Source organism: Melospiza melodia, chromosome 5 (genome assembly GCF_035770615.1).
Source record: "Melospiza melodia melodia isolate bMelMel2 chromosome 5, bMelMel2.pri, whole genome shotgun sequence".
Classification (NCBI taxonomy): Eukaryota; Metazoa; Chordata; class Aves; order Passeriformes; family Passerellidae; genus Melospiza; species Melospiza melodia.
This window is the reverse complement of record NC_086198.1, coordinates 19,256,672-19,270,774: the sequence shown is the minus strand read 5'-3', so window position 1 is coordinate 19,270,774 and position 14,103 is coordinate 19,256,672. Positions and strand designations below refer to the sequence as shown.

The following is a 14,103-nucleotide window of genomic DNA, read 5'->3' as shown; positions in this document are numbered from 1 at the left end:
TGAAAACAATACACATATTCAGTTGTACAAGCATACAGAGAGTACCTCTCAGTTGCACAGAGTATCCACACATGGGTGGTAGTACTGTCAGTGGGAGATCAAATGGATCAGTATTCAGCTGATGAAATTCCTTTGCTGTCAGTGCATCCCATAACACCAAAAGTCAGCGTTTTCCAGAGTGACTTGTTAGTAGGAAATAAATTTGTATTTGAAGATTTTTTTGGGTTTTGTTTAAATGGACACCACTATACCCTGCTGCAAATTTCTGACTAATATAAGAGGGTGTTTAGCAGGAGAAGATATTTAATGAGATTTCACTGCCTGTGGACTCAGAGTGGAAGCAGGAAACTCTAGTCACCTCCACGTTTTGATCAAAACGATTGTTACACGGAGTAATGGTGTTCAGCAAAGAGTTTGCAATGCCTAAACCTTATTCCCATCCTGTGTCTTCCCTGGCTGCTCGGCGGGTGTTTTCCTACCCTGCCACCTGCTCCCGGTGGTGTTCAGTCAGTAGATGGTGCTGTTTGTTTCGCTGTTGGCCGCAGCTGCCTACCTTAGGGTTCCTGAAGGCTCTGAGCAGAAGGAAAGGGTTAGGCTCTTGGAGACAAGGCGGCTGTATTTTCCCATCTTGGGTAACTGTTCTGATTGAGTAAGTGAAAGGGGGAATACAGGAAAATACAACAATCTTGTAGCAGCCCATAAACGTGCTCTTCATGAGAGAGGGAAGTAAGAACAAATGTGGTAAGCCTGCACTGGTAACGCTTGTTACCAATGTCTGTTCAGAATAAAGGACAGACAAGCTTTCTCCTTTTGGGGTGGCTCCTTTCTGCCATTTTGTTATTTTGTAGCACCACGCTTTTCCTCCACAAGAAAGGACTATGAACTGTGCAATGTATCTCTTGTCTTCTCCCTATTACCTTCACTTTTTAGGGCTGGGTGTCCCTGCATCAGGGCACGGATGAGCTGATGCCTCTAAGAGTGTCCCTACACGTCAGCCTTGTGTGGGTTGGAGGATCCTGGCCATAGGAAGCCACAGACACACTTTACAGCAGAATGAGGGGATCCCAGTTGACAACAGGATAGCTGTGGGGTAGAGGAGGTTTTTCCACTTAAAGCTGTCAGGAATTTAGGTCCTAATTGTCTGGCTATCAAATCTTTATGCAGTTCACATTCCTGCTTCTGTGGGAGCATGGAACTTCTTCCCCTCTATGTTGTCCACTCAGGATTGAAATCCACTATGTACTTTTGCTACCAATACCAGGATCTCTGATATTCATGTTTTGAATAATGGCTTTGCTACTGTTACGTAAAGATGAGCTGTGTGTCTGGCAGGTTTTGCTGCCACCTTTACCTGACAGCCTTTCTGGAAGAGCTCTGGAGTAATCCAGTCTTGAATCATTCTGAGGATTGATGCACCCTGAGGACAAAGGGAAAGGGGAGAAGGTCAATCCACACTGCTCTAACATGATTTTCGTTCATCTAAAAGGCAACATGTGAATGAGTATTTTGCAAGGCAAAAATAGAAATCATCCATCAGAGTAAGGAAGTGGTTTTTCTACTTCCTTTGTTTGATAGCATGCCTACCTGGTGGAGCTTAAATCTGGATGTGAGAATCAGTCTTTTGTTGTGATCAGACACTTGTTCCTATGTTCAGCTCCCGAGCCCTGCTGCTGCAGCCTACTATCCTGCCTCTCTACCAGTTTGTGTGAGTAGGGCTCCCTGTTTTGTGTAGGACAGTTCAGGGGTGAGGGCAGCTGGGGACTCCCCCTGTCAGGGGAACAGCCTGAGAGAGGCAGTGACTTCACATGAACGCAAAACAGGAAGGGAACTCTAAAAATTCTGCAAGTCTGGGGCTTTACAGGTGTGGGTATGCCATCTGAAGATAAGGAATGAGATTTGCTGAGGACTAGTGTAAAAGCTCTGGCCTCTGAAGCAGGGTAGAATTGGAATCAGAGGAGTTACTAATTGGGTGTCACCGTCACAGAAAATAACCCAAACAATTAGGACCTTGAAAGAAGAAAGAAACAAAAGGAAGACAGGAGAGAGAAGTAGAAGAGCCATGTGGAACAAAGAACAGAGTGCACACAAGATGATGAAGAAAAAAAAGGAGTGCAAATTCCATCTAAGATGCAAAATACAATTTTAGGATTAGCATGTTTTCATTTTCTGAGCTAAATCAAGGGCCAGTTGAGAGCCTAATGCTATAATAGTTTAAAAATCCAGTTGTCCCATGAAAATAATAGTATTATTTGAATTCTCAGTAAAACCTGTTTCCTCTATTTATGTGTCTGAGAATAATGACTAGAGGAGTCATGGTAGAGGGACTGTTTGAACAGATATGCCTCAAACCGCTTTCCAGGCTATTGTTGGAGAGTCAAGGTGATCAGCAGATGACTGTTTTCTGATACAGAAATCTGATGTGTGTGCCATGGAATATGCTTAAAATATTCCAATTCAGTAACATTTAGAACAGATATCCATTAGTGATAATCCTAAAGCTGCTTAATGATCAATGGTGATCATAAGGCCACGAGTATGCACTAGGGAACCTCAGTTCCTCAGCTTTGTCTCTCAGCCACTTCTTATCTGATATCACTGCTCAGAACCCATCCCCTCCCATCTATATTGAAAGCCAAAGTACAAATACACACTTATACATGATTTGATAACAGTGGAGACTTCTTTTGCTTTAAAATGTAAAGTATTGTATTTAAAATGTAATGTAAGTCACTTGCACCTTCTACTATTATTTTTCAGTCTCTTCCCCACTCTTGTCATTCCTCTGTAGTCCATGGTGAAGTGTTTGAGAAAAACTCATCCTAACAAAAATCACTGATTATAGGAACACCAGCATTTTAATAACTTCCCTTTCTTGCAACTATTTGGGGAGGCTCAGCAAGTGACCTTAATTTAACTAGCTGACATTCTCTGATGGGTGGTATAGGGGGGAGTCTTTTATCAACACCCACATAATTTCATAGTAATTGCCAAGTACGTGGCAAGATTTGTTTGTGGCAGAAATGTGGAAGATTAATCCTAAACTTCTGTAGCTGGGAAGTTCCAAAAATACGAGGGTCCAAGAGCAAATTTCTAACAGAACTTATTTAAGACAAAAAGATCACTGATACTTTAATAAAACCTTTCAAAATGAGAGAGAGGATTAAACTGGGAAAGAGATGAGATGCAAATACTTTTAAAAAACAGATTAAAACAATTATGTACATTAATTGCTTACTCACCAGCTCTACTCTAGTAGAGCTTTCCTAGGCATATAATGCCCTATCAATCCCACAGGAGTTAGAGGATCTCATACAGAATACACTGCAATGACTCCATAGACCCTTAGGCAATTCATTAGGGTTTTAGGATTGGATAAGCTCTCGGGTTGTTCTGGTAAGACTAACAGAGAGCATTTCAAATTATGCTTTATTTGTTTAGCGATGAATATTATCATGAGAAGATGGTTTTTAAAAGAAAAATACAAAAGAGAAGCCAAAACAAAGCCAAAAAGAAACAAGCTAATTTTGTCACGCATTTATATATAAATGCCAACAGTAATTTGAGCTAAATCTACGCAAAGACTTTCTCTTTCAAGCCAAATTATAACCCAAGCCAAATTATATCCCAAGCAAACTGTTCCCAAACAATGCACAAGTCCTCAAGTGTTTTTGCTTAAAAAAAAGAGTTCATGTTGTAATTATCTAGGCACAACGAGATGAGTAAAAGCTACGATTTTTTTTCCCCATTGTTTTTACAGACCCTGCAAAAGTATGTATCTTACTTAGCTCACCACTAAAATAAATTTTGATCCAGAGTATTTGATTTAGCTCTGTATATTTCGTGACTTTTGTTAGTTTGATTTAAAAACTGTTACACAATGCAGGTTTTTACATGGTTTATGGTTTGACTGTGAGGCATTTATGATGCAATAAATATTGGTTGTATTGTTGGATAGGGGATTTAACAATTGAAAACAGAAAACTGATGGAAATGGATGGATCAAGTCTAGCTAATAAAAGTAGTATCTATAGTTACAGACTGTAGCACAGCTGAAGCTAAAGTCAATGCAATATATACTGTATGTTTAGCTGATAATGGGAGCTTGGAGGGAAAGCAACAAGCAGTGTTTAATAATGTTGGATTTTGTGTGTTCTGTGGAAGTGTGTTACGGCATCAGAGAGGGAACACTGACAGGGTCATATAAGAAACTGCCAATAAAATATGGTGTATCAGGTTCAGAAGCAGCATGGGAGATGGCCAGTTGAGGAGAAGAGTGACAGGAGTGTTTTCTTTGGGCTTGTCTCTTGATGCCCTGCAGAAAACAACTGGAAGCAACAGTGTTGTTGGGGCCCTTGAGTCGAGACTTGCCTGGTTAGATATGGGGAGGCACCTGCTTTGTTCCAAGTCTAAGGCTTGTCTAAGGACTAAGTGGCTTTGGCTACATCTGATATGGAGAGAAAGAAGATGGCCTCAGCCCCCTAAGCTGGGTCTTCAAAGTGAGGATCCTCAGCATGGCTGCTGGTGTCCCTCAAGCTCTGGACTTCACAGCACTGATCTCCAGCCTGCCGCCCTACACAGCAAGTACTACCAGAGGCCTTGGGCTCCCAAAAACCTCTGTGTACCCTGGTAACAACAGTGGTTGGATGACTCCAGCATTCCAGTGTCTCTGCTCAGGCAGAGGTATCCTTCCAGCTAGCTCCTTAGGGAGTCTTTATGGGCACAGGTCCTCACTGCCACACGCTGGGATGGGATGAGCAAAAATCTTATCAAATGCTTAATGGAGTGTCTGCTACCACTTCCTGGGCTACTGGACTATTGTACTCCAGTGTGCTCCTGAGCTCCACAACTTTCAGTGAAATGTGGGGCTGACTTATCTCCCAATTTAAGCCCATGCCAGTAGAGGCTGATGTAGCCCATCTTTGCTAAGATTTTTTGGGTGGCTGGGATACTGTGGGAAACTTGAGATAAAAAGTCACTTTCCTGTTTTCACTGCTTGGTTCCCTGCCTTGCTTCCTCAAAACAGAAGTTATGAGGGCCTGCAGGTGTGATGGAGAAGCGACAGAAAGGATACATCTGGCCTTGGACATCTGCCCTTGCCTCCTCTGCCCACATGAGCCTTGACATAACTGGGCTGCATCAGCACGAGGAGATGGGAGAGGGGTGTGATTAGTACCTTGTTTAGTTTAATTTTAAACCCAGCGCTCTAGTGGCAGAGGCCGGTGACACCGTGCTTTGCCTGCATCACTGCATGCTGTGAGCAGGCCTGCATGGTGCACAGTGGCTGACCGGGCTCTGCTGCTCTGCTCCTCTCACAGCTGCCTTTAACTGCATCGTCACTGACTGCAGTTGGGAACGTCCCAGAACAAAGATCTGCACTGACACAGCTCAAGTGACTTGGGAGTCCTGATTAAGAGCCTGACTTTTATCTCCTCTCCTTTGCCCCTTCCTTTGCATCCAAAGTCACAACAGAAGGATGTCCTACCTTACTGTAGGATATCCCGTCAAACACAGAGGTGATTTCAGCTGGAGATGACACATTGGCTACAATTGGGTGCGAAGAGAGCAAAGAGTCATCCATCAGTACAGGAAGCACATCGTCAATTAAAACCTGTTCAGGCTGAGAAAAAGAAGACATTAGAATGGAAACAAAGGCAGGAGCATATCCCTACTTCCCAAATAAGTAGTTTGAATTTCAGCTTCTCTAGGCAATTTAAAATAGAATTAAATTTCATGCCTCTAAAGAAGGACTTGCAAACTCTTGCTTTACATCTGAGAGGGGAGGGATACAATTTCTCCTTAACTTAGAGAAATTGCCTTTTTCAGATCCTGTTTTCCTGTGTGTATCATAACACAGACACACCCATCCCACCTCCCTTGCCCCCAGCAGGGCAAAAAGAGTAGCCCGTGTTACCAATTTCAGAAGTGTGACAATATTTACAAAGCATTATGGTCTCCTCTTGCAAAAGAGGAGCTGGGTAGGAAGGGAGGGAGGGAAGAAGGAGGCAGGGTTCCCCATCCCAAGGCTTAAATGTTTTTTAAATTTATTTGAATTTTTTAAAAAAGATTAAGTAGCCAGCAGTTAAAATCCCCTTATTTCCTAATCAATATTGACCAAAAAAAGACTAAAATTCAATTTAGATTTCCTCTTCTAATACTCACTAGGATAGTATTGAAATGTTTTAGACTAACATAATATCTAGATAAAAAAAAAGACTTCTTATTTTAAATTCAGTAATTAGATCTTTTCTTACATAGTTAGGACCATAGACCTTCTACTTTAAAATGTAAAAATGACCCAGGGAATGACTTTGTTCTTAGCCTCTCTGCAGGGAGAAAGGCAGGTAAAGCAGCAAGTAGGCACTGCCTGCTTCTAAAGTCACTAGGTTCAGGAGATAGTAGATTTTAACAGGTTCAACCTATGCAAAACCTACTCTGCTCCCTTCCACTGGCATGTTGTGTATGTCTTAGCACACAGAACCTCATTACACCTCGACAGCTGAGGAAAATATGTGTGTTCTGTGCCATCACATCTGTTTGGGAGGGAGGAAGAAAGGAGCAAGAAAACTCCCTTTATTCACAGACTATTCACATGCCTATTTAAGGTCAACTTTGCAACACCCTTAAAGCGTCTGGAGCTGACACAGTTAGCACATTGGCTATCCACTGTCACTGCCTATTTTTGCACTGTACAGAACAGAGATTGTCTGAGTTGGAGCATTTGAAAGGACACTTAAAATGCTGGCAGGAGCTGAATGGGAGTCCACTATTTTCCTTGATAATAGCTCAAGCTGTGGAGACAGGCCCAGGTTCCCAACCCTTACCAGATCACATAGCAATCCTAAGTCCCATGAAGAGAGTACAGCCAGGAAAATCTGCATCTTTCAGAGTTAGACCTTTAAGCAGCCCTGCAAAACTGTTAAGGCCCTGTCCAGAACCCACCTAGGTGTGATTTGCCATAATAACTGAACCGAATTGACTCACTGGTTAAAAAAGAATGACTCTTCCCTGCAGACTGAAGCTTCACAAAGTGTACTTTGACTAGCTTCAGATCATAACATAGGTAGGTGAAAAACGTAGACCAACTTTTTCTTCATGTTGCACTACACTATGTTAGTTTTCCATAAATATACTTTAAGTCTTCATCATCCTTGTCTAAATTTTACTCCCTTCCAAAATGTTCCTCCCAGCCCCGCCAACCCTCTGCAAGGCAGAAATAATTACCATTTTCCAATCTGGTTCTGTTGCATTTACTCCCAGGAACTCAAAATAACTGGCAAATCCTTCATTTAGCCACAAGTCATCCCACCAGTCCATGGTCACAATATTTCCAAACCACTACAATTATAAACATAAAGATGTAGGTTTAGATAAATAGTACATGTACATTTCAGTATCTCCATCTGCATACAGAACATTTATTTGCTTACTTTTCTTCCTGCTGCCAGATGAAAACTATCATAATTCTGGGGTTTGAATAGGAATGAAGGCCTTGCCTTGTGTTAAAACATCACTTTTATTATAAAATTACATATTACTCGGGAGAGTGCTAATGATTCATGTGCCACTGAAACTATTTTTAGTTTCTTCCTCTTGATTTGATGATTTCTGCTTTTAAGGATATGTTTTCAGACAGCCTCCACAGTGTATAACTGTTCTTGTTTGCCTGTCCAAAAGAGACATCTGCACAGGTAAAGACATTTTAGACAGATTTTCAAAAACTGGCTGACAGTCTGGGCTCAAGCACCTAACTTCCTGAGAAAAATTCCAAGGCAGTAGTCATGGTATTTTAAAGCTCTAACAGGGATCTGTTATAACATGATATTTTGCAATCAGATTTTGAGCACATGTAGAAGAACCTGAGATGAAGTTAATGACAGTATTTTCAAGATTAAAATGTTGTGACTATATATTTGAAATACTGTAAAAGTGACTCATGTCCTAAAATATACCTGATGAACGAGCTCATGGGCTATCACAGCAGCTACTCTCTGCTTGTTGGATGTGGCTGACTCCGCAGGATCATACAGCAGGTTTGTTTCTCGGTATGTGATCAGCCCCCAGTTCTCCATAGCACCCGTCCCAAAATCTGGAATAGCTATTTTATCTGCATTAAAAGAAAGAGAAAACAATTACCACTGTATCCTTTAAATCAATTAGCTTTTCCTCTCTGTGTGTATTTACAGCCTGTTTTGCTTACCATTTGTGATTCTGGCTTACTACTGTGGACTGCAGGCTATGATCTGTGTTCAAGAAGAGAACTGGCCTAAAGCAAGTGCCCTGGATCTACTGAGATTAAGAGGTAAGATCAGTTGCAGTTGCTGAGGATCTGTCTTGGAAGGTGATGCTATGGCATCTCCTGGGAATGTGCATATCATACATTACTTAGTTTTGGCTCTAGAAATTAATACTACTGTCTGGGGATGTGCTGTAGGCAGTAAACCTCCTGAAACTATTTGTAGAATAATGAGGCATGACATTGTTTGTCACACTGTTGTATTAAAAATATTTGACACGTTAACTGAAGTAAATCCCCCATGCAGTGAACAACATCTGCTTCTACGCCTGGCAATTTGTGGGGGTCACTCATTTATGGTCAGTAATCAATACTGGTTTAAATGAGAATTGCAGACTCAACTGAACTAGCATTTTCTTCTTCAAATAATGACCACAGGCTTTCTATGTGGGTTAGTGAAAAAGTACATGATGGATTTAAAACTGAATAGAATGAAAACCCCTCACCCCACTCCAACAGAAGATAGGAATTACTTATTTTAAATTAAACAACTTGATTACAGAATCAAGCTGATAGTTTGGCAAGGGCTTCAATGACAGTCAAAAGGACTATACAAGGAGAAAGATAATGACAGAAGCCATAAATCAATGTGAAATACAATATTTAAATAAATCATTATGCAGAAACATATCTGATTCATCAGGTTTGAACTGGATAACTTATAATAATGAAGGAACAACATGGCAAGTCAAGGTTAGGAATCCAACAAATAGACATTCTGGGAAAACAGTATAGAATCTACGAAAGTATCTATCCTGTGACACTGCTAACCAGAAGATACCAGTCCATCCTGTCACACAGAAAGGCCTTTGTCCAGATGCTGCCATGGCAAAGTCATCAGACTTTCATGACAGTGAAAGTTTGAATATAAAGCACAGGTGAGATATAGTACCTATTATTACTGGGGACCAGTTATGTGAAAGAACAACATATTGTACTGGTTTCCCTAATTCAGTTGTCATTGAAATGCAAACATATTGACAGTAAACTCAGGTGCTGTTTTGAAAGGAGGAGGTAAATGTCTTTTGTTAAAGTAACATAGGTTAGCATGATAGGTACAGGTACAAATAGCCAACAAAAGGTTTGCACAGCATTATTAATTGTCTTCAAAATTTTGGGGACTCCCCCTCCATATTGTCTTGACTTGTTTGCAACTAGTATTTTTCCATCCTTTTAAGTTCATGAACTAACTGAATTACATCTTTGAAGGTCTTAGGAGGAAGAATTTCCAAAACACTGATTGCATTCCTAGCTTGATTATTGTGCATGTTAAACTGCGTGAATCAGATGCAGACTCCAAATATCTCAAGCTAAAGGATGCTCACTAACTTCTCTTTGCTTATTTTGTAACCATGGGCAAAATTTGAGAGCGTGCCTGCCCTTATTTAGCCCCAGATCTTTATTTAGCCCAGCAGTAGAAACTACAAATTAGATGCTGGACTACATTCATCTTTCTAAGACATGGATACACACCCACTTTGCACTGAGGTTAATAAATAATATGACATACTCTCTGGCAGTTTACATCTTCACTTATCTCACTGCTGACTTTTGTCCAGAAGTTCATATGGAAGTGGTACATATTTTTCTGAAACTTCTGGCTCTGTTTTAACTCATGATTGTCCTTTGCTGATGACACCAATGCTTGCCTTGATTTTCCACAAGATGCTTTAAAATAAACATGCCAGCACCAGTTTTCAGTTCAGTAAACTGAACTGTGAGAACTGGCAATAAAACAGTGACTGAGGCCAACTCATCCATCATGACATTTAGAAACATCTTGAACTACATTGGTACAGTTTTAAAAGATCCTGACAAAATACCAGCAGTTAGCAACCAAATGCTTTCATGCTGTTTTCTACCAAAGCACAGAGATCTGTAGGAGCAACATAATCATGACACTGAACTAACGAAATAAAAAATATAAATGTTCATAGTTACCCAGTTTTGGAAGAGAGTAGCTCAAATTAAAGTACTCTTCAAAGAAGTCGAATACAGTTTTTGTTACATCTGCTGCATATTCTGCCGTGTGTATTTGCTGTGGCTGGGCGTAAACTCTCAGCTGTAAAATACAGAGAGACAATTAGAAAAGTTTTCAGTTAAGAGGAATCAGGTGTCTAACACTGAAAAGGCATTGAGCATACATATCAAAAACAATGCAGGTTTTCTCTGAGACTGGTCTGAACATTGAATTCTGTTCCCTATCACATTTATTCAACAAAGGTTTTCATGTGTGTACCAAGCCAACATGTGCACATTTTCCACTGTCTGTCTGAATTTTAAAACTGGCAAGACCCATGTCCAGAAGCTCACAGTGGCCAAGCTTCAAGCAGGGCCTGGTTACATACCAGCTCCTACTTCTCCACAGCCTGGTGTTCCAAGGAGGAAACCTGGGCAAGCACAGTCAAAGGGGATCCACTTATTCTGAGCAGTTCACTGATCTTGACTGATCCCATCAGATCAATCTTCAGGAGCACATCTCTATTGAAATGTGTCAGAAGCCCATAGCACCTTATTTTATTCACCTTCTTTGTACCTTTCCTATGTACTGTCATCATGGTTTCCTCTTGTCCTTGCATATCTGAAGACCTCAACCCACTGACGACCATGCATTTACTAGATCTGTGACCAGACATGCTGTCCCATGCAGGTTGAGTGGCTGTTTGAGAAGGACATTGGGCCACACAGCCACAGCTTTGGTGCCTTCTGGGCTGCTGCACCCCAGGAAATCATAAACAAAAATCAGTTCTCTCTTTTATGACCAGGGAGTCTGGGAAAACTGGCATGTTTGGTAGCCCTGGCATGTTTGGTGTGATGAGTGACCATTTCTGTGCTCCTCCTGTATACATGAATGCAAAAAATGATGTGTTGAATATTGAACTTTCTATCCCTGAAACCTGGTGCCTGGTACCCCTTTGGCTATGGCTGTCAAGGAGTAGGAAACAAGCTCTGGAGAACTAGAATCTTTATGGCACCAATGCCCATTATGAGGAGGCTTGTAACTGGAAAAAACCTTTTGAGAAGTTATCTTCACATTGTGAAGGCAAAGTTTGAGTTCAGAATTACAGGAGCCTTTTGGGGATCTTTCCCTCAATCTCTCTGTCCCAAAGCCTGTTGGAGCTGTATGTAGTCTGTTCTCTTCCCCACCCCTGAAGATCTCCAGTGTGGATGAGATATTTCTATATGCAGTGAAGTTTCTGGTTTTAGGAAAACTGATCTATCTCATTTTGCCAGCTCCATGACTCTTATGAATGGGACACATTCATCTGCTGCACTGGTGTGGCTTGTTTACTCCTTCAGCGCTGTCTTACAGCCAGGGGTTTAGGGGCCAAGCTGAGCAAAGGAGCTGGTCTATTTCAGGAACTCTTCTGGAGCCTGAAAACACATTGATTTCAATACTATAAATTACACTTCCTCCAATGAGAGGGGAGGATGGGAAAGTGTTCAGAAATAAAGCTGGAACAAAAACAAAAGAAAACAAAAAACCCCCAAAAAACTAGAAAAAAACCCAAACAAAACTAAAACAAAACAAAACAAAAAAAAAAAAGCTTATGAAATTCAATCAGGAATACATTCCAGCCAGGGGATTTCCCCCTGGGTCAGTTTGCAATTACTATCTGCAATTTCCACTTCTGTAAGCTCTTTACCCAATTTAGCAGTCTTCAGTCCCCTAGCTGATCCATATTAATGGTTTCCAAAACCTTCAGCCTGCACTAGAACTTTGGGTTTCATTTGTATAATCTCCTCTGTGATTTTTCCAAACCAGACATTTAGTACTTGACAGGTAATCAGTTCAGGAGAATTGTTTCCAGCTGTGGGTATATTTCCCACCACTCATTTCATTAATGTCTTCATTAGGGCTTTCAGAATGAACGGCAGAGTTTTTAAATAATTTACTGTGTCATGTGAGCTGTATGCTCTTGCTGTTGTTTATGAAAGTAATTTATGGATCAAGTCGATACTTTCTGTTGAATGAGAGATTTATTGTTAGAAATTTACACAGCAAACTATGGAATGTTCTTTTCAGGGGTTGGTGAATCTAAATACCTTTGTTCAGCTGGGTTTCAAAGTTCTTGGACAGGAAGCCTTGGAAAGGTTATAAGAATAACTTTCTATATATATGATTAGAAACCCTAAAGATAGTCTGGTTTTCCTGGGGAAAAGATAATTTTTAGTGATTGATCTTCCACATGTATTTTATATTTGTAAAACTGTGTCCATGTTAAGAGAAAAGAAAGTTATTATTTTAACCTCACTTAAACCCCAAGTTTTCTAGTGCAGGCAAGTCCTCAGACATTGTTTAGTGAACGACATTAATAAAATATGTAGTAACATAGGCCTAAATTAGAAGATGTTTCTTCAGGCAACCCCTGTACTGACATGAATACCCTTGCATCTACACACATGCACTTTAATTACCCTGTTTCAGTGAACACTCCCTTCCATTTAGAAAAGCTACGACCAGTCAGGAACATTGTGGGCTGTACTGTTTTGCTTGGGGAAAAAAAAAAAGCAGTGACCTCAGGGCCATACTCTGGAGCATGGCATGGACAAGTAGTAAATGTTTAACTTCTGCATGTAGAAAACAGTGTTACACACTTCTTCAGTACATTTTCCCCTACTGCACTATATTCTGCACAAAAATCTAGAAAAATTTTTATTTTTAAAGGAACAGAGCTATATAGTATATCTAGTGAGACCAAGTAGTCAAGGTGCTGTCCCTGATAATGAGCGGACCAGCTATGCTGAAGAGCAGTTGGTTAACAAAATTGTGTGACTGGGTGGCCTAAAAATGTGCTCCTGTGAATAACTTAGCCAAACAGCAGAGAACTAAGAATATTTTGTCTGTATCTCAAACCAGGCTCCATTTGCTTGTCTAAGTGTAATTTAGCTTTAGTTATTTGTCAAGTAAGAATATAAGCATACAGCATGACGCTAGCAGGGGCACAGAGGGAGGCCTCAGCACAGTCCTGTGACAGGAAGTCTTTCTGAGCTAAGAGCTCAGAGCTGAATCAGAACTTTGGAGATTTCTACGAAACAGATTTTAACATCAGTGAACAGCTTTCAGTAGGGAATGATTTGATGATCTTTTTTGGTTAAAGCAACTAAGGAAGAGCTAACTTGCTAATGGAACAGTAGAATCACTGGGATTTTATTCTAGATTCCCAGTCCATTTGTGACATTTTCTCCAGAAACTGAGGAAACCACTGCCAGGTCATGTGAATGACAAGACCCTCTGTTACGTAACAGGAAAGGAAGGGGAAGAAGCAGGGGCATACAGCTCTAGGGATCACTCTCTGTATCAGATGAGAAAAAGATCTAAACCAATAAACAATTAACAGCAGGTTGAGTATCCCAAACTGGGTTTAGGCTAAATGAGGAGTTTCTGCTGAGGGACAAGTTGGATTTTGGATTTCAGTTTGTGATTCAATGCAATGTCATGTGATCTCTTTATGCCTGATCAGCTACACCTTCAAGAGATTTGATTCTAAGTAAGAAATGGATTGGCCTGCCTACTGCATCTAAATGAAGGAGCTATTTTAATTTAGTAGGTTCAGATTCAAACCTATTTGCTTCATTAGGGGATCAACCAAATATCCACCTGTTTAGGCAGACACTATTACTTCTATACTTATTTTTACAGAACTTACATTGCCCAATTGCCACTGTGGCACTGTGGCACATTGCCTGTTGCCACTGTGGTACAATAAAGCAAGCCGGTACATAATGGCACGTAGCACTGTAGTCCTATTTCTCAACAGCTGTAATAATATCAAATGCAATTTTAACTCACAGAAAACTATAAAGTA

The 14,103-nt window shown here is 40.6% G+C and overlaps 1 protein-coding gene across 1 annotated transcript in view; it reads right to left on the bottom strand.

Annotated features, from left to right (window-relative positions):
- Positions 1-14,103, bottom strand: part of ENPEP (glutamyl aminopeptidase) — a 37,081-nt gene that overhangs the window by 14,901 nt on the left and 8,077 nt on the right. Inside the window, 5 exon segments of the mRNA XM_063157980.1 lie at positions 1,352-1,417; positions 5,483-5,617; positions 7,222-7,335; positions 7,950-8,104; positions 10,235-10,355. Coding sequence (XP_063014050.1) covers positions 1,352-1,417; positions 5,483-5,617; positions 7,222-7,335; positions 7,950-8,104; positions 10,235-10,355 — 591 coding nt within the window.